Source organism: Balaenoptera acutorostrata, chromosome 15 (assembly GCF_949987535.1).
Source record: "Balaenoptera acutorostrata chromosome 15, mBalAcu1.1, whole genome shotgun sequence".
Taxonomy (NCBI): Eukaryota; Metazoa; Chordata; class Mammalia; order Artiodactyla; family Balaenopteridae; genus Balaenoptera; species Balaenoptera acutorostrata.
In genome coordinates this window covers 4,666,106-4,689,737 of record NC_080078.1, presented here as the reverse complement: position 1 = coordinate 4,689,737, position 23,632 = coordinate 4,666,106, and the positions used below count along the sequence as shown (strand labels likewise).

The 23,632-nt window shown below is 59.2% G+C and overlaps 1 protein-coding gene across 2 annotated transcripts in view; it reads right to left on the bottom strand.

The window, feature by feature from the left end:
- Positions 1 to 2,682: 2,682 nt before the first annotated feature.
- Positions 2,683 to 23,632, bottom strand: part of GRID2IP (Grid2 interacting protein) — a 39,806-nt gene continuing 18,856 nt past the window's right edge. The window contains exons 1-21 of one of the 2 annotated variants that reach the window (XM_057528337.1): positions 22,941 to 23,020; positions 20,037 to 20,285; positions 19,722 to 19,807; positions 17,036 to 17,105; positions 16,448 to 16,542; positions 15,944 to 16,127; positions 13,183 to 13,337; positions 12,021 to 12,167; positions 11,668 to 11,765; positions 11,373 to 11,490; positions 10,244 to 10,599; positions 9,422 to 9,838; positions 7,564 to 7,651; positions 6,693 to 6,770; positions 5,958 to 6,154; positions 5,476 to 5,631; positions 5,265 to 5,351; positions 4,276 to 4,405; positions 4,068 to 4,186; positions 3,220 to 3,384; positions 2,683 to 2,985 (exon numbers count right to left, since the gene is read on the bottom strand). In XM_057528337.1, coding sequence (XP_057384320.1) covers positions 2,914 to 2,985; positions 3,220 to 3,384; positions 4,068 to 4,186; positions 4,276 to 4,405; positions 5,265 to 5,351; positions 5,476 to 5,631; positions 5,958 to 6,154; positions 6,693 to 6,770; positions 7,564 to 7,651; positions 9,422 to 9,838; positions 10,244 to 10,599; positions 11,373 to 11,490; positions 11,668 to 11,765; positions 12,021 to 12,167; positions 13,183 to 13,337; positions 15,944 to 16,127; positions 16,448 to 16,542; positions 17,036 to 17,105; positions 19,722 to 19,807; positions 20,037 to 20,285; positions 22,941 to 22,975 — 3,102 coding nt within the window. In that variant the 5' untranslated portion in view covers positions 22,976 to 23,020 and the 3' untranslated portion in view covers positions 2,683 to 2,913. Of the gene's footprint in view, positions 2,986 to 3,219; positions 3,385 to 4,067; positions 4,187 to 4,275; positions 4,406 to 5,264; positions 5,352 to 5,475; positions 5,632 to 5,957; positions 6,155 to 6,692; positions 6,771 to 7,563; positions 7,652 to 9,421; positions 9,839 to 10,243; positions 10,600 to 11,372; positions 11,491 to 11,667; positions 11,766 to 12,020; positions 12,171 to 13,182; positions 13,338 to 15,943; positions 16,128 to 16,447; positions 16,543 to 17,035; positions 17,106 to 19,721; positions 19,808 to 20,036; positions 20,286 to 22,940; positions 23,021 to 23,632 lie in introns of those variants that run through there. The other variant, XM_057528336.1, reaches the window with a different exon arrangement.

Genomic DNA, 23,632 nt, shown 5'->3' with positions numbered 1-23,632 from the left:
TGCTTCAGGCACAGTTGGATCCAGGGACAAAGAGATGGATGGAGTGGTCTTCTCTCCTTTTCTTCTGTATTGGTTTTACACCCAGGCAGGTGCCCTCCACGTGGTAGTCCTGGCAGTTCCTTCCAGGATTCCACCCTCTTTACACCCAACAATTCATCCAGAAGTAAGGAGCCTCCTTTTCCAAACACTTCAAACTTGAGTCTTGAATTGACTCTGAGCCACCCAACCAGAGTCACAAGATCATCCTTAATCCAATCAGCAACACTCCAAGGCCTGGGAGCAGAGGAGGGATAATTTCCCAAAGGAAAAACAGGGAGCTTTCCCCAGCAGAAGGGAGACTGGTTGCTAGGCAGGCACAGGCACAGACCACTGCTGCCCATGGACTTAGCGTATCTGGAGAGAAGTCAGGTAACTCATGGGTGACTAGGTAAGAGAGAATGAAAAGCATGGCACCTGCAGGACACATGAAGATGAGTAATCAGAGCTGTGCTGGGTCCAGGGAGGACCGGGGCCACTGAGGATTTTAAGGAGGCTGGGATATGCACCAGGGTGCCTGGCCACGGAAGTACGTGGTACACTGATGGCAACAATGGCCTGACTCTCTACCTGACCCTGAATCCACACCCTCTGCCATGTAGTTTTGCAGCATCTCTCATCAAGAGGGGAGCCTATTTCCCCTCTCCTAGAATCTGGGCTGGACTTGTCACTTGCTTTGACAATATAATGTTGCGGAAGGGATGGTGTGACAGTTCTGAGGTTAGGCTTCCAGGGGTCTTCTGTGTCTTTGCTTGTTCTCTTAGGCCCCTGACCTTACCATGTGAACTGTCCTGGCTATTTGGCTGGAGGATGAGAGACCACATGAAGCCATCTCAACTGTCCCAGCCAAGGCCCCAGGCATGGAAAGAGCCCTGCATGACTAGCAAAGCTGCCCAGCTGACCCACAGAAGACTATAGTCACACAGGTGAGTCCACTGAACCCAGCTCGGATCAGAACTGCCCAGCAGGACCCATGGACTCAAGAGCAGTAGTGGCTGCCGTTTTAAGTCACTGAGTTTTGGGACAGTTTGTTACACAGCACTGTGTGGGAAACAGGTAACAGTTACAAGGCATTATAGGGAGAAAACCCAGCTAGCGATTGGCTTGCCAACCTGAGTCCCCTGGCGTGGGGCTGGATCTACCTGGAGAGGGTGTGTGTTTCTAATTTGCGGGAAAATGCCATACAGGACACCTGGGCCTGGAGGGTCGTGCCTATTCATAGCCTGGTGGAGTCTACAGTCGCTACGGATCTCATACCAGGATTTTAATGGACCTTCTGACATGTTTCTCATAGACAAAGGCTTTGGGAAGTTATGGAAATTATCCAGCTTGAGCTGCTGGGGAGAAATGCCCTCCACTAGCCAAATTTGGGTTCATTTCCCCCACCTGAATTACACAATTTGATTTAGATATTTTTATATGGTGGCTGTGAGTGGGGAACAAAGGAAGAACATACATGGCCTCAACGAGGGGCCTGTGGGAGACTGGGTAGAACTGGATGGGTCCCAAATACTGTCCAGGAGAACACCAGCTATTCAATCATAGTGGGGGGAAAAAATCCAAAAGATGGTTTCTAAAGCCCATTTCAGACTTCTCTGGAAGAAAGTTAAGGGAAGAGGTAACGGGAAGCTGCCTGATGCAGGATTTGTCGATTGGAGAATGGAAAGGATGAAACAAAGAAAGGAAAGGATGCCCCCAGCGTCCCCCTGCTCCCAGCATCCAGGTAGCTCCCTCCTCTATCCCCAGTCCTCACCGGGGGCTCCAGACACACACGTAAAACAGACTCTGGGATCCCAAATATGTCCCAGGTGGTGTTACTGCCTCTAAGCCTGCTCTGCTCACATGGCCTGTTCCAGGGAACATCATCATTGCCACCCACCCAGGTGAGAAACCCGGCAGCCGGCCACCAAGTCCTGCTCATCCATCACCTGAACATCTCTCTGTTCTCTCTGCCCCACCGCGACATCCCCCCTCTCACTCCCAGACTCCTCACTTCCAAGTGACCACTTCTAAACTGGATTTAAGTTTGTCTGCTGGGTGAAAACTTCAATTCTGCAGTCTGACATAGTCTTCCTAATGCTTTCCTGTATCTCTGCCCAGCTTCTCTCCTGCCTGCCTCCTCTGCAGCCAGCTGAGGTTTCTTCTGGCTTCCAAGACCCAGGCTAGGTGTGCACCCACCCCCCTCCCCCAGGTCCCTGTACTTGGGGCTCTCCTTCCAGCCTGCCTGCCTTCGTCCAAGCAGCGCAGGAGGCCCTGGGCTGGGTGAGAGACCTCCAGGCCTTATCGTGCTCACTGGTGCGGCATGTTCAAGGGCGTCTGCCTCCTTCTCCACAGTCTAAGGTCTGCGGGGTCCGTGCTCCGCGAGGGCGTCCCCTGGGCCCACTCGGAGCAGGCTCAGGAGAGGTTCAGACGGCCTTCCTTGGGGCCGGGCACCCTCTGGCCAAGACGCCGCCCTAGTGCCGCAGCCAGTTCGGAATCCACCGGCTGGTGGCAGCGGCCCCTCCCCGGGACCCCGATGTCCTGAAGGCGTGCACAGCCAGCCCTTGCTGGAAGGCCCGGGAGCGGGGCGGGGGCGGGAGTGGGGCGGAGAAGGGGGGGCGGACAAGGCGCGGGAAGCCGGCGGGACCTGGCGGCGGGTGGTTCACGCGTCCCGGGGAGTCGGCGTGCCGGCTCCGGCCCCGCGCTCCCAACCCTCGGAGCCCCGGGCTCGGCCCCGAGAAGGGGTCCCCGCACCTTCGAGGGCGGCCGGAGCTCGACGGCTGAGCTAGCGGGAGATGCGCGCGTGGCTGGGCCCCACTCCCGTACCCGGGCCGCTCCGAGCCACGCCGGCGGCGTCCGCTCCGCGCTCGGGCCGCCGAGGACGCGAGGCCGCCGCCGTCACCAGGAGAGGGGCGAAACCATCCCAGAGCCGCGCGTGCCCTCCCCAGCCTGCAGGTCGCCGAGCGCTCGCTGGGGAGGGAGGAGCACGTGGGGACGGGGTTGGTCAGTGGTCCCGGGACACCCCCCTCCCTGCGTCCTCTCCCCCCACCCCCTCCCTCGCCGGGGCAGAGACCTACTGGCTCCGCCCCACTGGGGTAGCGTGTCACTCGCCAGGGGCCCTTTCCCACCCCGGGCTTCACAGAGGAACCCCCTCGCTGGACCTATGGCCCTGCCCTCTCCTCAGGGCCTCCCACCGTGGCTCACCTCGAACTTGCTCATGAACTCCGCAAAGATGCCGAAAAAAGCCTCGGAAGTGGTGGCTTTGGAATCTTCACCGAAGAAAGCCAGCGCCTTGCCCAGCTCATCCATGGCCTCCCGCTGCAGCCCGTCCAGCGCCCGCAGCACCGGCTGGGCTGTCTCCAGGAAGGACTGATGGGCCTCTGTTAAGGAAACTGCCCCAGGTCCCTGGGGCAGGTCCCCGGGCAGTGACCCAAACAGCGACCGCTCCAGTCTACCCCAGGCCCTTTGCTCACCTGGGCACCATGCCCTGGTCAGAGGCTCCAGTCCCTTTGCCCCCTGCCCTCCAAGCTCGTCCTGACACCTGCCACATCCAGTCCAGCCTTAGGCCTTTCACTTGCTCCTCTCTCTGTGGGGCAGCTCTCTATTCCCTCCTGGCTCTGCTCAGATGCTACCACCCTCTCTTCCCCAACCATCCACTTAGAGTGGCCCCCTTTCTCTGTCTCTCTCTTTTTCTATAGCATTTGTCGCTGTCTGTGCTCAGTCAGAATATTCCCCTCTCCTGACTGCCTTTGGCTGGCCAGGCCTGACAAGTCTGAAAAGCCTCTCCCTGTATCTTGTGACTTAAGCCTGGACTCTGCCACCCCCGAGGACAGAGGGGCAATGTAGCCAATCAAAAGAGCTCCTTCTCAGTTACACACAGACTTGACATAAGCACTTAGATTCTAAATGACCTAAGATGGACCCCCTTCCAGAACCCCTGGACCCACAGCAGCCTCTGCCCAGAATCTCTGCTGGCCACTGGAGCTACAGCCAGCTCTATCTGACCACACCCCACCCCCACCAGGGTCCACTGTGGCACTGGGACAGGATACCGCCATGACCACGGCAAACTTGTCCTCGCTGGCGGGGGACACGCTCTGGCAGGCGGCCTGTATCTCGCTGATAGTGCCATGGAGGTCAGCCAGGTCACCGGTCAGGGCCCGTTGGTTCACTGTAGGGAAGGCAACAGAGCCTCGTGGGGCTGCCCTCCCAGCCCAGGACAGCAGTGCCTCTGCCTCCCCACCCATCCACCCAGCCTACCTTTGGCAGCCAGGGGCACGGTGGGCAGGTCCTGAGCAAAGCCCAGGAGTTCGGGGAAGTGCTGGCTCAGCGATTTGGCAAGGATGTGCAGGAAGGTGGACTTCCCATCCACCGTCTTGGTGGAGTTCAGCTGCAAGTGACCCCAACATATATCTTCCTCAAGGACCCCATCAGATTCCTGATCGCACGGGCTCAAGTGCTCTCCTCCCTGCTTCCCCTGGGCTGTGGCGTCAGTTCCCGGCCCCCGACACTCTCCAACTCCAAAGGTCATAAGCTGATGGCTAGTAATCCTTAACTCTGAAGCTCACATCTGCTGGGATGCCACAGGCCTGTTTCCTGGCCCAGATCTTTGAGACCCCCAGGAACCAGGCCCCCAGCCCCCAGCTAGGGGAGGACCCTGGGTTTTTCTGTCCTTGTGAGTTTGCCCTTGTCAAAAGATAGAGCCCAAGATTCTCTAACCCCAGGGAAAGCGGGGAGCATCACTCACAGTTCTTCCCTTTTGTGGTTTTCTGGAACCATCTGTGGCCCATCTGAGCCTCAGACACCCTAAACCATTCCTATCTATAAAGGGAGTTTTTCTTCCTCTTTTTTGAAAACAACCAAAGGCATCATGGGGAAAAGTCCCAGAAACACAGGGGAAAGGCTGGATATTTCAGCTGTCCCTTCTCTGATCCTAGATCTTTCTGGGGTAGGACTGGCCTGATGGTGGTGGTGGTGTTGAGGGCACAGAATCCACCAGGTGGGACTCTCCCCTTCCTCCTGGAGCCTTCCCTCCCTGCCCTTCTCCTCTCCCACCACTCCATTTTTCCAGATCTTGAGGCTTGGCTTGGAGACGCCACCTTGTTCCCCCCTCCCCTCAACCCCCAAACTGTGCTTCTGTTACATCCTGGCCTGCGGGCAGCCAGCTCTTCCTCCGGGGGTGATGGGGGTGGGGAAGGGCCTCAATGGTAGAGCAAACAAATCAGTGACTGTCTGACAGGCCCCCTCACCTCCGTCAGGAAGTTGATCTTGAAGCCCGTGGTCTTGTTGGTTTGGGGCTGTCCATCGTTGAGATAGTTGCCCATGGCCAACACAAACTGTGGAGAGAAAGGTGGGCAGGTCCTACCCCACGCCCTGGCCCCTCTCAGGATGAACCTCCAGGCTGGAAGCCCCAGGGGACAGAGGGGCAGGTAGAGTGATCTGAGAAGGGGAGGTTCTGACCTCCAGGATCTTGGCGAGCTTCCGGCTGTTCTTGAGCTCGAGGGAGGCCTGGCGCAAGCACTCCAGGCTTCCCCGGATCTCTTCTGTCTTCTCCTGTAGGGTGGCCTGGAAGTGGAGGCTGCGCAGGCGGGTCTTGTACTCGGGAACCGACAGCATCTGACAGGAAGGCAGGGCCAGGATTCATCCATCCCGCCGGGAGACCCGCTGCCCCGGGGCAGCCTGGGGTGGGGGTCAGAGGGCTGCCCGGTATTCCCTTAGGAAAACAAGCACAATCTCTAGGGGGCACCCTCATCCCATCCACCTTGGACCCTGAGTGAGAACTGGCTGCCACAGGTGTAAAACCGGGACTCAGAGGCGTGAACGCGGTGGCGGGAGGGGAGCGAGACGCACGCACAAAGGCACAAAGCGAGAGCCGCGATAGAGGAGGCCGAGGCCGCTGGGCAGCCGCCCCTGACCCCGGGCGGGGGTCACGGCCACAGCACCTGCAGGACGAACTGGTCGGGCTCGCTGAGGCGGCCTGGCGCCTCGCGGAAGGCCTGGTAGCGCTGCTCCTCGTCGGCGTCGGGCGCGAAGAGCAGCAGTTGCGCCAGGTGCGCGGGCTCCAGGCGCCGGGGCTCCATGCTCATTAGCACCTGCCGCAGCTCGGCCGGGCTCAGCTTCAGGTGCGCCAGCAGGATGGCTGCGGGCGGGGCCGCGAGGGTGAGCCGGGGCGGGGCCCGGGCGGGGAGTGGGCGGGGCTTCAAGATCCACCGTGGCTCCTGGGTGTGTCGGGGGACGGGGGACAAGGAACCGGGGCGGAGCAGGAGCCTGCCCAGAGGAGGGGAGGGTCCTTCCCGCGACCGACTGAGGGGCGAGGGCGGGGTTCTCGAAAAGATAGACCTGGAATTGAGCGGGGCCTGCGGAGTTGGGGCCAGGGAACTAGGGAGGGTCCTGAGACGGGGAGAGTAAGGTATGCCGCTGGAGGCGGGGCCGGAACTGGGGAGCCGATTACAGGATGAGGGCGGGGCCGACGGGGGTGGAGCCAAGGCCGGTACCTGCGCGCGGTGGGATCGGGCTGGCGGTGGGACCTGGGAGAGGGTCTTCACCGCGCGGGAGGCAGGTGTTGGGGCCGCCACGGCCTAATCTCGATCATCCACCGGGGTGGATCCAAGGCTCTGTGGCCCGGAGGGGGGTCGCGTCCTGCCCCCCACAACCACCCGGCACCCCCAGCCCCTCACAGGTGTTGTAGGCCTTCTTGTGGGACAGGATCTCCACCACCTCCTTCTTCCTGAAGGGCTCAGGCCCGGGCACCGGCTCTGGAAGGGAAACTGATGGTTTAATGAGGGGACGCTAGGCTGAGGCTGCTGTGCGAGGGCCCAGGAGGGGTGTGGCCACACCCCACAGCCCAGACGCCCCCGACCATGGACTTGACTGAATCAGCTCCAGGTGTCCACACTCCCCTCACTCATGGACTCTGGGGTCCAGTCTAACACAGTGTGCGTGATGTGGCGTGTGTCCGCCCCCCGCCCCCCATCCTCTCTCCCCTGGGCCCTTGGGACTGAGCTGGCCCCATAAGGAGAACCAATCACCTCTCGATCTTGCAGATGCTTCCTGGACGGACAACAGCCTTTCTCTGCAATCCCGGGACCACTTTCCACACACAGTATCCCTGGCTGCCTGGAGCCCCACCCAACAACTACAGGGAGATACCCTGAGAGGGGTAAGGGGAGAGAGAGACTTGGAAGGGATATCTGTCTACCTTATTGTGGCTGTGTGACTTTGAGCAAATTACCTAGCCTCTTTGTGCTTCCTCATCAGGAGGTTGGGGCGAGCACAGTCCCTACCTTACAGAATTGTCACAGGATTAATTTAGAAACAAGGGTGTCTGACATTGTGTAAGCATGCAATACATGTCAGCTCTTATTATCTCCATTTTGAGGCAGAAAACCTGAGGCTCTGAGAAGTTCAATAACTCAGGGACACAGTAAATAAATGGCGGTCCGTGCAGACCTTGGGGACTCTAAGCCCTGGGACGCCACAGAAGGTAGTGGGTGGGCTGCCACAGAGGACCTGGTATCTGGGTTCCCCTAGGGCCCTCAGGCCACTCACTAGCAGGTTTCTGGGTGCCAAAGTGGAGCTCCAGGTCGAGGTACTTCACCATGTCGCTCAGCTTATCATAGTCAGAGTCTTCCCCGAGCTGCGAGGGAGGGGGAGGTTCAGAGCGAGGAAGAACGGCCGCCCTCCACCGCCCCCACCCTCTAAGGACTGCCTTGTGAGCTCCCGGAGGGAGAGCCTCCATCAAGCCCTGGGACAAACCCGGTGGCAGGAGGAGACTGCAGGAGAAGCTAAATCATCCAAGTTATCAGGCGGTGAGCCGGCTCCTCTTGCGGTCAACAACACTCACACCTGGGGCACTCTCCAGGCAGAAGCCAGCAAGTTGCGCTGGAGCAGGGGGTAGAGGGGCTCTAAAGGGGCTGGAGCCGACCAAGGAGGCTTAAGGGGTCTGGGTCTGATTTGAGTGAGTTCACCAGAGCTGCTCTGGGTTCCCGATTCTGGGGAAACTGAAGCAGGGAAATGCCAGGAGCTACGAACTGGACAGGTGGTTGTAACAAATGACCTGGGTGAGAGGTGACAGTCTAGAAGGGCCATGGCTGCAGGCCAGGGACAGCTGGCGTGGATTTGGACTTGGCCATGTGCATGACCTCTGTCCCTGTGTCCACCTTCAGCATCCAGTGGAAAGACCACTCTTCAGAGCAAGGCTTCAAGGACCATCTGAGGCTGGTAGGAGTGAGGTCTCCAGGGGACCCAGTAGGTCCCAGTTTGTGACTTTGTCCTGCCGAGCATCCTTATCAGCAACATGGAAAGCTTCCCTGGATGTGTGGGCTGATGCCAGCTTGGCTGGGAAGGCAGGAGACAGAACTGGGACCCAGGAAGTGGCAATGGGAAGAAATGACAAGCATGCCCCAATGGAGTGTGGCGAAGGACATGCTGTTGGTCCCAAGAAGAGGAAGGGACTAGGGTTGAGGATGATGGTGGGAATGAGCACGGCGATGGGGCAGCCCCAGAAGCTGGAGGGTTCCCAGGCCATGTTACAAGGAGTACGATGTCCAGGTCAGAGGAGATGAGAGCACTGTTTTCTCCTCTGAACTGGTGAAGCCCCATTAGGAGTTCCATCTGGGACCTGCCCTTTGACAGACTATGGGGCTAGAAACCACATTCTAGGGGAATGACCTAAAGAACAGGGATGGGGTGAGCCTTGCTCATGGGAAAGGCTGGTTGGTCTGTGGATAAGGAAATATACTTGCTCTGCCTGATTTCAAAGGGCAGGACAGAAAGCAGGACATGGGAATCTTGGTGAGACAAAATTTCAGAGCAATACAAGGATGGATGGTGAAAACTGTCCAGCGAGGAAAGGGATGCCTTGACAGGTAGTGAGTTCCCCATCACTAAAGGTGTTCAAGCATATATTGGCAGCGTTGTTTGGGAGGAAATTCAAGCATCAGAGTGAAAGGGTGGAGGCTGGTGTGCAGGGGTTTGGAACAGCTGCCCTTTTAAGAATCCTTCAGTCTTGGCTCCTGTGAATAAACTACTGATCGTAGACTGGCAGACGGTTCGAAGCTCTGTGACTCTCTAACCAGATGACCTTCTCTTGGCTCTAAGAGCCTAAGGGAACTATTCAAATCTCAAGTGATAGGTTTCAAGGGTGAATGTGGTGCATCCATTTCTGGATGTCCCCAGTGGGTCATTGGCTTAGGGACGCAGATTGAGCTTCGGTGCCTGTGTCAACCACCACGGGTGGGCGTGTTCATGGGCTGGGCCTTCAGGATGCTCAGGATGCTCAGGATGGGGACGACCAGAGGATGTTCAGCTGATGCTGGAAGAGGCCTGGAGATGGGTCTCGCCTTCACTGCTGCTGCCCAGACCACCTCCCCTGGTGCAGAGCACTCCTGGTCCCCAGGTCGCCTACCTGTCCCCAGATGGTGCCTTCTGAGTTCTCCACCTGCTCCCACCGCAGGCGCTTGACGCTCATGTGGCTGGTCTCACTGCGGCGGTGGCCCAGGCCCCGGGACAGCATGGGGGGCGCACAGGGCACAGGGGGGGGCAGGGGTGGCGGGGGTGGTGGAGGGGCTGGGTGGCTGAGTTGGGTGAGGGGCTTGGCCAGCGTCGGAGCGGGGCCCCAGGGGCCATCAGGGGTGCGGGAGCTGGGCTTGGGGTCATGGAAGGGCAGGGGTGGTGGTGGCGGGGGGCTGATTGGGGGCGGGGGGATGTGGTCGGAGATGGAGGAGTAGGTCAGGGAGCTGCCCTCCTCACTGCTGCTGACGCACTCGCTGGCACTGCTCCTCTCATTGGTGACGAAGCTGCCTTGGTCGTCGTGGAAGCTCATCTGGAGGGGACAGAGCAAGGCAAGGGGAGGGTCAGGCTGGGCCCAGGGAGACTGGAGCCTGGGCCAACGTGAGGGAGAGTGGAGTAGTCTGGGGCAGGGGGTGGCATGGCCCGGGGATGGGACAGGAGAGTCTGGGGGGTTAGCCTGAGGCTGTGGTGGGACAGCCTGACGGAGTGTAGGGAACCTGAGACAGGGTATATGGGGTGGCCTTGGACAAAGAGTGTCCTAGCTTGAGCCAAGGGTGGGATAGCTCCATCCAGGGAGTGGGGTGTCCTGGGACAGATTCTAGGATGGACTGGGGCAGGGAGAGGGGGAGATCCCCAGGGCAGCAGGCCTCTCGCAGGAGCCTGTGGACGCTGTCCCCGTATAGGCCCCCGTACCCTGCACGTCTGCCCGCGTGCTCACCTCTTCGTAGTCATTCTCAGGGCTCAGGAAATCATCCACGATGGTGACCCGGGGCCCCAGCTGCTCACTCAGTGCATCCAGGAAGCGGTCAGTATCCCGGCTTGGCACAGGGCGGGCGAAGGTGAAGAGCTTCCTGCGGCTGGGCGGGCGGCCGGGGTCCGGGCTGGGGGTGCTGCTGGAGCGGAGGGGCCCGGGGCCCAGCTGTGGGGAGGGCGCCCTGCTGCTGTCCAAGCTGGCGTAGGGGTGGGACTCACAGCTGCTGGGGGAGGCCAGGCCCTCTGAGCACAGCGGGTAGTAGCAGGGGGAGGGCAGGAGCCGCTCGCTGGGCCACGAGACGCTGGACAGGGTCCTGGGCCCTAGGGTGGGGGATGGAACGTGAGGACCCCTCTTGGGTCAGTACCTGGGTTCCAGGTGCGGGCTGGAGGGGAGGGGCCCCAGGGCGGGTTGGCTCTGTGTCCCTGGGCGCCTTCCTTTCCCCCTCTGGACACAGTGCAGGAAGACCCTGGATGACGCTGTGTCCCCAGGCTTCCCTTAGGGTGATCAAAGGCCGGAGTGGGCAGGGGGAGCGCTGCTTGGCCCCAGGACAGGCGGACCCCAGCTCATCTTGCACAGGATCCCAGGGTCCCACCTGGAACCCACTGAACACAAGTCAAGGGTGAGGGGGTCTCCAGACCAAAGGTCATGGGGCACCTCCCGCACCCAGCAAGCCCTTGGCTCACAGAAACATCACCCGGGGGTCCTGCCTTCTGAACTGCCGAGAAACCATCATGTGTGTCTGTGAACAACCATCTTCCCAGCTGTGCCACTCACAGAGCAAAATGCGTGCACTTCACAGTCTATCCGACAGTCACATGCGAACTTGGGGACTCCTATGGAGGCAGCCCTCTGCTTTTCTAGATCCATAGCGGAGGTGAGGATCAGAGGGGACATGGGAGGGGCCAGGACAACCCGGACCTTGATGGCCCCTAGCTATGGAGGTTGCCCGGGTTCCCCAGCATTCAGTCCCATAGCCATGGAGCAAAGAGGGAGGTCCAGGGACATGCCTGGAGGTGGGGGTAGCACCCAGCCCGCCAGCCAGGAGGCCGGAGGCCAGAGCTGCCCTCGGGAGCCGGGGCTGGCGAGCCCCTACCTGCCGTGCCTGCCGTGCTGGGCACTGGTGGGGAGGCACGGGATCTGGAGGTGGTCCCCATCTTCCCTTTGAAGCTGCTGCTCAGCCGGGACTCAAGCTCTGCGTAGACAGCCGACATCTTCGGGGAGAGGAGGGGGGATGGGTCCAGCCTGCCCTTACCTCCCCCACGTGGCCCTAACATGGCCTCAGAGGCCAGGCCTGGGTGGTGTGGGAGGCCAGGGTCTGCCCCAGCTCCGTGGGCCACCCATTCCCAGCTCCCCACTGACACCAACAGCAGGGCAGAGAGAGGGCTCACCATCTTGGGGTTGGGGGTCTCGGGGAGGGATGTGCCGTCGCCCGCCTGGCGCTCGCCTGGGATCAGAGGAAGGGGCATCTCCGGGCAGTCGCTGGGCCCTGCCGGGGAATCAGGGGGGCCGAGTCCACAACACGGGGGTCTAGTGACCACCTCTGAGCTCTAAGACTCAGGCCCCAGCCCAGACCCAGCGAGGGCCTCTGGAGAAAGAACCGCCAAGCCCTGCGGGCCCAGAGGCGCCACTGCTCAGCCCATTCCCAGGGATGTCTCATCTCGCCAAGCCCATTTTGCAGGTGGGAAAACCGAGCCCTGACGCGCCCTCTCACCCACTCCAGACTTTTGGTCCGGGGCCTCACCACAGCTGAGGCTGGCCTCCAGGCCTTGGGACCGGAGGCTGCGGCGGCACACGGAGGAGGCCCTCAGGGAGCTCCGCGGCTGGGGCTCGGGCTCTGGTTCCGGCTCCGGCTCGGGCTCGGGCTCCAGGTCCAGTGTGGACTCTGGCTCTGCTGTGGGACCAAAGGGGAGACAGGCCCCTTGTCCTCTCAGCCTGACAAGGAGCCTCCAAACACAGGGAGTGTGAGGGCACCCACCTGTGAGCCCGGGCCTGCTCGGCTCTAGGGCAGCTGGGAACCCTAGGGTGAGAGGCGGGGCGCTGGGCACAGGAGGTACATGGGGGTAGTGCCAGCCTGAGGACAGAGGCTGGGCGGAGGTGGCCACGCCCACCCTCAGGGCCCCTTCTCATGCCGAGAGCCTAGCACCCCCTGATTCCCAGGTCTCAACACGCAGGCGCTGCTGCCCCTAGGGGCTTGCAGAGTGAAATGGAAGGTTCCAGGTCAGGGCAGATGTGTGGGACGTCTGCTGCCCAGCCTGCACCTGAGCTCAAACCCTCAACCCCCCAACAAACTCTGGGTCCCCAGGACTAGGGTTAGTGGGCGCACAAGGGCCAGCACATAGGAGACGTGCAGGCGAGCAGCAGGTGCCCGGGGTATAGCCCACTTTTGATGCCCGCGGCCGAGTGATGAAGTGCATGCGTGGTGTGGGCACGGGGGCACCCGGTGACGGGGCAGCAGCGGGGAGCTGAGGCTGCACGGGGCCCCATAGGCCCTTGTGTGAGTCTGTGGGCTCCAGAGCCCACTAGGCAGGTGTGACCTGGCCGTGTGCTCACGATCCAGGTCTGTAAACAGTGTCCACGTGAACGTCTTGATCTGTGCCACACTTCCCAGCGTGCAAAGCACAGCCACTGTGGTCACCCTCATTTTGTGGGTGAGAAACCTGAGACCCCAGGCGTTAGGTGGGGTGTCTAAAGTCTAAGGTTATGCTGCTTTAAGGGTCAAGTTGGGAAAGCACATCCGTGGGGCAAAGCGTAGGACCAGCTCCGTTTGCTGGGTGTGTATCTCCAGGACAAGTGGGTGCATCTGTGTGTGGGAGGAGCCTGGGTTGGCTGTAATACCTCACAGGTGAGAACAGCAGGTGTCTGGCCTTTACCTGGCGGGCTGGGCAGGGGGAGGGGCTGCTTACCTGTCATGGCCGTGTAGCCCAGAAAGCATGCGATTTTCTCCTGGCAGAGCTCCTGCTCCTCGTAAGTGAGCAGCTGGTAGATGAACTGCCAGAGGACCTGCTTGGCGGGTGTGTCCAGCACCGGGTAGACATCGACGATCAGGGTGTCGATGTTCCTGGGGGTGGGGTGCAGGAGCAAGGGGTTCATGACGCAGGGGCTCAACAGAGGGGGCAGGGTGGGGGACAAGGGGGCACTTCCAGGCCACAGGATTCAGCCTCATGCCCTTCCCTTCCTCCCCAAGACAGAGAAGTGGGCAGGAAGGTAGGCTCTGAGGACAGGCTGCCCAGATTCAAATCCCAGCTCTGCCACTTACCAGCCAAGTGACCTTTCTCGCTACTAATTTCTCTGTCTCAGTTTCCTCCTCTGTAAAATGGGAGATAAAAATAGCATCTACTGGGGAGTTCCCTGGTGGCCTAGTGGTTAGGATTCTGGACTCACTGCTGTGGCCTGAGTTCAATCCCTGGTTGGGGAATGGAGATCCCACAAGGTGTGCTGCACGGCCAAAAAAAGAAGCATCTACCGCACAGAGCTGTTGTGAAGATTAAAACGTGTAGAATGTATTAGGAAAGCTGACTCACTATATCAGGGACTGGCAAATGATGGCCCAAGGCCCAAAATTTGGCCTGCCACCTGTTTTTGTAAAGCAAGTTTTATTGGAACACGGTTTATATAAGCCTATGGTTTATATTTTGTCTATGGCTGTTCTCAGGTTACAACAAAAGAGATGAATGGTTTCAATGGAGACTATATGGCCTGCAAAGCCTAAAATATTTGTTATCTGGACCTTTCTAGAAATAGTTTGCTGATCGCTACATTGTATGGAAAAAATAAAACTGATCCTCACATAACACCACACATAAAGGTGAACTCCAGGTGGATAAAAGACCAAAGTGTGGAAGGTATAATTATAAGATTAATAGAAGATAACGCAGGAGATATCTTTTGACCAAGGGGCAGGGAAGGACTTCTTAAACAAAAATTCAAAAGCCAAAGCATAGGGCTTCCCTGGTGGCGCGGTGGTTGAGAATCTGCTTGCCAATGCAGGGGACATGGGTTCGAGCCCTGGTCTGGGAGGATCCCGCATGCCGCGGAGCAACTGGGCCCGTGAGCCACAACTGCTGAGCCTGCGCGTCTGGAGCCTGTGCTCTGCAACAGGAGAGGCCGCGATAGTGAGAGGTCCGCGCACCGCGATGAAGAGTGGCCCCCGCTTGCCACAACTAGAGAAAGCCCTCGCACAGAAATGAAGACCCAACACAGCCATAAATAAATAAATAAATAAATAAAATATTAAAAAAAAAAAAAAAGCCAAAGCATAAGGCCCCAAATGTATTGAATGTGATGATACAAAATCAAGAATACTTGTTCAAAGAAGCACAACTTGGAGCTGTTAATATTAGATATAATGGAAGTAACAATAGAGTAACAAATGGGAGAAGATATTTACAATGTCTAAAATCAACAAGGAATTGGTATCTAAGACTCACAGAGAGGAACTTCCCTGGTGGCTCAGTGGTTAAGAATCCGCCTGCCAATGCAAGGGACACAGGTTCGAACCCTGGTCCAGGAAGATCCCACATGCTGCGGAGCAACTAAGCCCGTGAGCCACAACTACGGAAGCCCACGTGCCTAGAGCCCATGCTCCGCAACAACAGAAGCCACTGCAATGAGAAGCCCGCACGCCGCAATGAAGAGTAGCCCCCGCTCGCCACAACTAGAGAAAGCCCACGTGCAACAACGAAGACCCAATGCAGCCAAAAATAAATAAGTAAAATAAATAAATTTATAAAAAAATAAATAAAAAATAAAACAAACAGGGAACTCTGGCAAGTTTAAGTTCTGCTGTTTGGAACTTTCTGGAATTTTTTCCAAATATATTTGTTCAGTGGTTGGTTGAATCTATGGATGCCGAACCCATGGATATAAGGAGCGACTGTGGGTGTTATAACTTGGATGAATGTTGAAAACATGCTAAATGAAAGAAGCCAGACGTGAAAGTCCCCATATTGTATGATTCCATCATATGAAATGTCCAGAACAGGGAAATCTACAGAGACAGAAAGTAGATTAGTGGTTATTTAAGGTGAAGGAGGAGTGGCAGGAGGTGAGAGCAATCAATAGTGAAAGGGTTGGGGCTTTCTTGTTGATGAAAGTGTTCTAAAATTGAGTATGATGATGGTTACACATATTTGTGAATATACTAAGAACCAGTGCATTGTACATTCAAATGGATGAATTGTATGATATGTGGATTATATTTCAACAAATATACATTTTTGTTTAAACAAAAAAAGGGAATGAACAAGTGATTGGCTTTGCAGGGACCATGAAATGACCCTCTGGGCTGAGGCGTGTGATAAACACTCCCGCTGCTGCTGAGGTGCGAAAAGAAAGATGCTAAACCAAGCCTAACAGGGCGGGGCTGGTGGCAAGTGCCCACAGCGGGGTGTTGTGAGGGTCCTGCCAACAACCTTGCAGGGGGTCGCTGCCTGCCTCACTTTACAGGGAAGGCTGTGACTTGCCCAGGGCACGTGGCTAGGAGGTTTCAGAGTCAGGGTTTGTTCTAGGGCAGCCCCGATGGCCCCTACCCCTACTCGGGTCCTTTGAGCCTCCCTCAGGAGAAGGGGGCTTAGGAAGCTCAGGCAGGGAGACCCCGATGGTGAGTCCGGGCAGGAATCGGGGTCTACCCAGGGCAGGTCCCCACCACCACCCTGGCCCAGCCACCTGTGCTGGAAGAAGCTCTCAAGGGCCCGGCAGACCCCATAGCGCTCGGGGGGCGTGAGCAGGTGCTCCAGCTGCTGGCTGAAGGTCCTCCCCTGCACCCGGATGCTGGACGGCAGGATCTCCGCCACCCACTGCAGGGAGGTGAGCGCCGATGACGGGTTGGGAGAATCCATCGAGTCGGAGTCTGCAGGGGCCACGGGAAGGAGAGGCCTGGGTGACCCAGTGTCCCCAGGCCAGGCGCGGTTTTCCTGGCAGCTGGGGCCAGGGGACCTCCCGAACTGGGGTGAGCGCTATGCATTGGGAGGCACACCTGGGGATGTACCCCACGGAGGGAGGAGGGAGAGCCCCTGAGGCCACCCCACTGGGTTTTACAGCACCACCTGGAGAGGGAAGCTGCAGAGATGGGGGACAAGCAGAGTCCCCTGTAGACTCGTAAATCCCACCCATGGCGACCCCAGCAGGGTATGTGGGCCAAGGCGGCCAAGGGCCAGTGGGGGGTCTCACCACTGGCGAACGGGACGAGCCCCTCCTCCACCACCAGCGTGGGCATTGCACCACTGCCCTGCAGCATGGACACCACCTTGTCGTGGGAGCAGTTCCTGCCGAGCAGAGATGGCCCAGGAGGGCCTGCCCAGGATGAGCCCCACCCAAAGCCACCTGCCAGACCTCCCTGTCCTGCCGGTGGAGGCCACACAGCAAGCCCACAGCTGGGCCAGGACCAGAAGCCACGGCCCTGCCGCTCCTGCTCGTTAATCTCCTCTGCAGGAGAAGCTCCAGGCCCAGGGCCAGCTGGACACTTCTGGGTACAGAAGGGGTCATGCCCACGCCACCCCTGGGCAGGGTCCCCTCTTAAGGGTAAGACACACATAATCCATTCAACTCTGTGCCCCCTGCATGGAACTGGGGTGTTTCCTGGTTGGAAGGACCATTTGACATCCTGGAGAGGGTGGGAGGGTGGATTCAACACTTCCTGTGAGAAGAGGGACAAACTGGGGACCAACTGGTCAGAGGCCCATGGCCGGGGTATCCCAAGAGTCAGGAGTCCTGGGGACTGTTTGCCACCAAGCTCCGGTGACCCCAGTAGCCTCTGACCTCATGTCTAGTCCGTTGAGGAAGAGGATCCGGTCGCCCGATTTGAGGGAAGCGTTGTCAGCCGGGCTCCCTGGAAGCAAGGAGAGAGGGTGCGGTCAGCTGAGCAGTGACCCACTCGGGGTCCCTGTGTCGTCCTCCTGTTTTACAGGCGAGAAGTGGGATGCGTGGCAGAGGAGAGCCAAATTCAGGCCAGCAGCCCCACATTACAGCCGGCGCCCCTCTGCTCCCAGCTGCTTGAAGCAGGGAGCGATCGCCTGGCGAGGGTGCGAGTGCTCAGGACCCGGCGTGGACCACTGGTCAGCCCTGAGCTGGGGGAGGAGAGCAGAAAAGGAAGGTGTGCACACCCGCAGAGGACGCTATACTCTATACTCTATTCTTGACCCCTCGTACAAAGGTCCACATCATAAATTCCTCTGTGCCTTTGTCACTAGGAGAAGATGTGTCTAGAGGGAGGTTCCTCCCTCAGGCTGGGAAACATGAAGAATTAATCATGTTTCGACATCTTGGGACCTTGCTGACAGTGGAGGGACTGTCCCTCTAGGGCTAGCCAATCCCTAGAGATGGTACACAACTGGTCTGCAAGTGCATCTTTCCCGTGCACACCAACCAATCCTTCCTCTATGGGACTCGCACCGTCCGGGCCACTATCCCCCTGCCCTCACCACCCCATGGCCGGGTGCCAGACAACTAGGGACAGCCCTTATGCCTCAGAGTCCTCTGAACTTATTCAAACTAGTTGATCGTAAACCTGCTTAGCTGGCTTACCCTGCCTCACCCATTTCTTCACACACACACACACGAAAAGGGCTCTTGCCCATGTTTTCTCTTGCTCCCTCCGCCTCCTGCCCAGTCCTGGTGCTTCCCTGTGTGGCCCTTTGTGGCATGGCGTGCCGTGCCCCTTCCTCTTGGGAGCTGCGAGTAACACACCATCTTTTTAATGGAAGTCATCTCCTGACCCGTTGGCCTCACCATGTCTGAATAATAAAACCTACATTTTCAGCACATGGGAGCAGCTAATTCTCACTCTTTGCCTTCATGGCCCTGCAGGTCAGCCCTAACCCAGTACCTGATACCTGGAGAAGGGGGAGCTGCTAAGTTTGCTCCTGTGGATACAGATTTTTTTTTCTTTCTGCCTCTTTCATTGTTCATCACTCTAAATTTGATGTGGAAGCAAGTCGGGGGAAATGATAGATGCCTAAATATACTCTCAGACTGTGAGTAGTTGGCTCTCTCTTGAGGTGGGGATTGTCAGGAGAGGAAGGGGAATGATCAGGGAAGACTTCCTGAGAGAGGGGGCCAGGGGGAGTCTTTTTTCCTGGGACTGAAAAGGGGGAGAGGGTGATGGTGACAAATCCAACATGGCCTGCCTGGAAGCTTGGGCCAGGCTGGGATGGAAAGGCCAGAGAGGTAGTAGCAAGGGATGAAAGATCACTGGATCAGGAGTCAGGAGACGCCAGATTCTAGTCCTTGATTTGCCAGAGTCTCTCAAGCCCTGTTTCCCCATCTGTAAAAGCTCCCATCGAAGCACCCATTTGGCTTCCTATGACGAGGAAGGCATGGGGTTACCAGCCTGGAGGTTGGGTTGGAGAGAACAGCACCCCTGGATTTTAACATGGCCCCAGGCCAAGTATCTCTGGCTACACATGAGGGAGAGGCAGGGAGGTGGGGGTGGGGGTGATGGCAAAGTTGGAAGAGACATATCCAAAGAGGAGAGATTAATCATGTCTAGAGGAAGCTCCCCAGAGAGCAGCCTTGGGCCTTTTCTCTACAACAGTGTGTCAATGACTTAGCGATGTCATTGACACAGTCCAAGATGGACTGGGTCTCAGAATGATCCGAAGGCCGGAACAGTGATGCAAAGGCACTGAAGCACTTTCCCAGGGATCAGAAGAGCCCTTCTCACAAATCCATGCTCTGGAGATGTGAGATGCAGAAGGGTAGAAAGAACTCAGCGTCAGCAGGGGCACCGATGGGGCTGGTTCACTAGGAGCATCATGTTCAGGTGCTGGGAGGGGATAGGGACAGAGCAGGTGACCCAGCCCTGTGGGCTGGTTACAGGGAGGGACAGCTCAATTCAGTACCAGGAGACATGTCTGTCCACGGAGACCTTCCACAAGGGAATGGGCTGCCTCCACAATAAATGGGTTTCTTCCCTCCCTCCCCTCAACGCCCCACTGGAAGGGTGGGAAGAAGGAATTCCTTTACTGAAAAGACTGCCTTTTTCAAGATGCACCATTCCAGGAGCAAGAAGGGGCTGGCCAGGTGGCAGGAGGAGGGGAGTCCAGATTTGGGGGGCTGGGGGCTGGATAGTGGGAAGAGGCCCTGAAGCCCTGCTGCCTGCCCAGCAAGTGCCCAGTTCCCAGGGAATGGGAATGTTGGCTGGGGCTCAGCCTAGGTGGGACCAGCTCTGTCCCAGCTGCCCCAGTGTCTCAGGCAGTGCCCTTAGTCCTCCCTGTGGACATAGGAAAGATCTGGATGGAGAACTTGGCTCACTTGGCGCAGGGGTGACCCTGAACTTGGAGGGGGTTTGTCCTGACTGGGGAAGGTGTATGATTTGGATCTGCTGCTGTGGGACACTCAGAGGACACAGGCTACTTGAGGTTGGTACCTGAAAGGGGGAGGGGCTGCTGAGCATCGGCCTGACAGACTCCTTCACCCCATCCTGAACAACCCACCCACACCTCACCAGGCAGCACAGACTCGATCCAGACAGGTCCGTGGCCGCGAAGCGTGAAGCCGAAGCTCTTGTTGCCCTTGTAGACTCGGACCGTCCTGGGGAGAAAGAAGGGGTGGGTGGGGGGCGGGCAGCGTGCCTTTCCCTGGGGAGAGGAGCCTTGGGGGTGCAGGAGATGACGACGTCCAGTGTCCCGCTCCCCTTCACCTCTCCTGGACCCCAACCCCCAGGTGTCCTCGCTTCGCCCCCGCGCCCTCTGCCCGGGTCTCCATCCCGAGCCCACCGACCGAGAGGCGTCCGCAGCCCGCGCCCACGCGTCTCGGGTACCTGCGCGCGCCCCCGGGGCCGGCGCGGCTGCCGAGCAGAGAGGCGGCCTTGCGCTGGGGAGGCTCGTCGGGGCGGCGCGGGGCGGCGCTGGCGCGCGTGGACACCAGGAGGCGCTCCGGCCGCTCCTCGCTGCGGCTCCGGCGCAGCCGCTGCGCGCCCTGAGCCCGCCGGGCGCGGCATAGCTTGCCCAGCAGACCCTGAGACACGACCTCGTCGAAGCGCGCCCGGTGCTTCTTGGGGATGAAGATCCTGCGGGCGAGGACAGCAGAGTCGGGGCGCGCCCCCGATCGCGCCCCGAACTCGGCAAACCTCGGCCCAAAGACTTCTCTTCGTGGGCGCTGCCCTCGGCTCTCCCCTCCACCCAGGGGTGGCGGGGAAATCAGCAGCCCACACCCCAAGTGTACCCCTCGGTGCCCGGACTTGCGCCCCAACGGGCCCGGGCCACACGAAGGCCACGGCGTCCTGCTTGCTGCACTTTGGAAAAGTCTCGTTCCCACTGTCCCCATTACTCTGGCTTCGGGGCCTTCAGTGCCCTCAAAGCCCGTCCATGGACCCGTTCCTCCTCTTGCCTCTGTCTTCCCATCTCTGGCCTCTCCCAGACTCCCTCATCTCATGCCCTCCCACCAGCCAGGCCAAACACCAGATAGGGGTCCCCACCACCCACCATCTCCCTGCCTCATTCCAGGCAACTCTGCTGGAGAAAACTGAAGCCACAATCTGCTCTGGGGTCAGACTTCGCCCAGACCCTCATCAGACTCCCCACCTCCCAGCTTGCTTCTCCCAGCAGCCCTCTCTACAGCTGCCGCCTCAGAAAGTGCCAGGACCACCACATGCAGTCCTGTCTTGTACACTTTTGCCCAGGCTGTGGCCCCCACCTAGCACACTCTCTCTGCTCTCCTAGCTAAACTGGGCTCGCCCTTCAACACCCAACACTGGCCTTCCTCCAGTTTTGTCCAACATGTTTTAGGAAGTCTCTGCTATCTGTGCCAGCCAGGCGCTGGGCTTCAAAGCTGAAGGTACTGTGGACCCTGCTCTAAAAGGAGTCACCCTGGAAGTGATGAGAGGCAGTGGGGAGGCTCACACAGTCCCTTGTTGGGGTCCACACCCTGGAATGTTTCCTTGGTGCCCATAGGTCTCCTCGGCAAGGCTGGAAGCTCTCAGAGGGCTGGGTCTGAAGCTTGGGTGTGACCCACAGGGACCAGCCAGGGCTCGGCACATGGTTGGGACTCAGAGACTCAGTAAATGAGAGTCTACCAGTGGCCCACCCATACTTCTGAGTAATGCAGCAGTTAACATCCTGGTGGACTCCCTGGCCCATGGCAGAGGATTCTGAGGCTCAGAGAGGATCCCTAACTTTCCGGAGTTACTCGGCTGCCCTCGGCACAGCTGAGATGGAAGCCCAGCCTCTGGACCTCCGCCCTGTGGCAGGGCTCTGTCGAGGGCCCCTGAAGGTCTGGTTGCTATCGAGGCCTCCCTGGCTGCATCCCAAGGCTCCCTTTCCTGTTCTTTCGACCAGGAGCCAGTGCCAAGGGCATGGGAGGAGGGGAGGGAGCAGCGGCCTTGCAGCCAGCTGAAATACAACGCCTCTGATGTCGCACAGCGGCCCCCACTAAGTTCCCCCGATCTCTGTGGGTCGTTTAATAAGGTCAGTGGACAGACTAAGCTGCCTGGTGGGAGGGAAGGGATGTGGATCCTCGGGGAGGAGGGTGCATCAGGGCCTGCCCCCCACCCCCCCGTGAGCTCTGCTTCAGATCTGGATGTCCCAGGCAACCAGGAGATTAGAATGATGGCCTGCTCAACTCTGCCAGGAGAGTCATCGCCTGATACACTCATCCTTGCCCACCCCCAGTGGTTCCCGAAAATCTAGAGCCTCAGTCGCATTCCCCAGATGGTCAGTCAAGGTCTCCAGAGCCTGGCTTCTCCATCTGCCTCGCCTGCACATTCCCCACATGCCTCATGCTCAGGCAAAGCAGAGAGGACAAGCCGGAAACTGTCTACCTTACACTTTGGCTCCGGCCCCAGGCTCCAGAAGGTATCAGCCCAACACCCCCAGCCCCTAGGTCCAACCTGCCACCCTCTAGCAGCAATAAGAAACGCCGCCACCCCGCCCCTGCAGTGGAAACCAGGTGAGTCACCAACTGCACAGGTAGGAGAAGGTTGGGTGGCCCATTCCCTCCTTGGTGTTCTCGGGGCTGAGACGGAAGCCAAGGCTGCCTGGTGTGCCAGACGCCCTTTCTGGCTGGTGTGGGCCCTCCATGCGGCTCAGTCTGGCCTAGGCACCCCAGCCCTGGGTCTGCTCTGAACTGACTGGCCCAGCAGATCCAGATGCATGGACCACTGTGTCTGATGGATTTGATGCCCCTTTGACCTGACAGCCTGGCTATGGCTGCCTCAGGACGCCCAGGTCCCTGCTATGCCAAGAAGCTTCTCTGTGGCCACAGGGCTCTTCTGGGTGCCACACAATGACCTTGCACTCAGAGTCAGTTCTGTTCTCTCTGGGGGATCAGGTCTAAATCCCCAGATTCCTACCAGGGGCTCCCATAGGGTCCTCTCTCTCCACCACATTCCCCACCTTGTTCTCTGCCCAGTTCCCTCAATCAGTCCGGTCGTAGGAAGGAAAGCGGGCTTTTCAATCTCAGCCCTTGATCCCCGACCCAGATCCCGACCCCTAGGGCCTCGGACGGGTTCCAGGCACCTAGCGCGGGGAACTCGCCCCTTTAATAACCTTCCGGTTTATGCCTGCCCTCCCAAGCCCCCGCCCCCAGCCAGGCTCGGTGGGTGCCCACCCAGGACAGCGAAGCCCCTCAGTGTCCCAGCCCCACCCCTTTTCAAGTCAGCCGGAGGCGGGTCCGTCGCACCAGGGCGCGCGGTTCCCGGGGGCTCGGGGCGCAGTGGGGAAACTACCGAAAGTGCCGAGAGAAGCCCTGGTCCTTCCCCATCTGAAGCCGGCGACGGCGGCGCGGCAGGTGCCGATGTGCAGCGGGTGGCGGAGCCCGCGAGCAGAGCGAGGGCACCGAGACTCCACGCGCCTCTGCTGGGCGAGCGCTCTCGGCCCCTCCCGAGCCGGCTGGGCCCGAGGCCCCGCGCCCGCCCCCTCTCGGGTGGCCCCGCCCCGCCCCGCCCGGCCCCGCCCCTCCGGGGGACCCTTCAGTGAGCTCCCCGCGAGCTGGGGCTGACCGAGGCCATCACGCTGCCTCCTCTGGCCCCCTCCATGAGCACCTCCCCAGGCGCCTCGCCTCCGACCCCTCGGGCCGCGGCGCTCCGGAGAGTCCCCAACACCCGGCTGCAGCGAGGCCGAACCCGACCGTTCAGAGGAAGCTCCGACTGCCTTGTGCAGAGCCTGGGAAGGCTTTCTGGAGGAGGTGGCCTTTGCGCTGGGACTCGAGGACTCAGCAGGTGTCGGCCAGAGAGACCCTCCCTTCCCACCCAGGGGGAAGCTCCAGAGGAGGAGGGGCTAGAGAAGGAGGCCTTGAATGCCGTTGTCAGCCGCTCAAGCTGCACTCAGAACAGTGAGGAGCCATGGGAGGGTATAAGGATTTAAGGGAAGGTGGAGGGACCCCGAAGGTTTTGGTACACCAGGGGAGGGGTGATGCTGG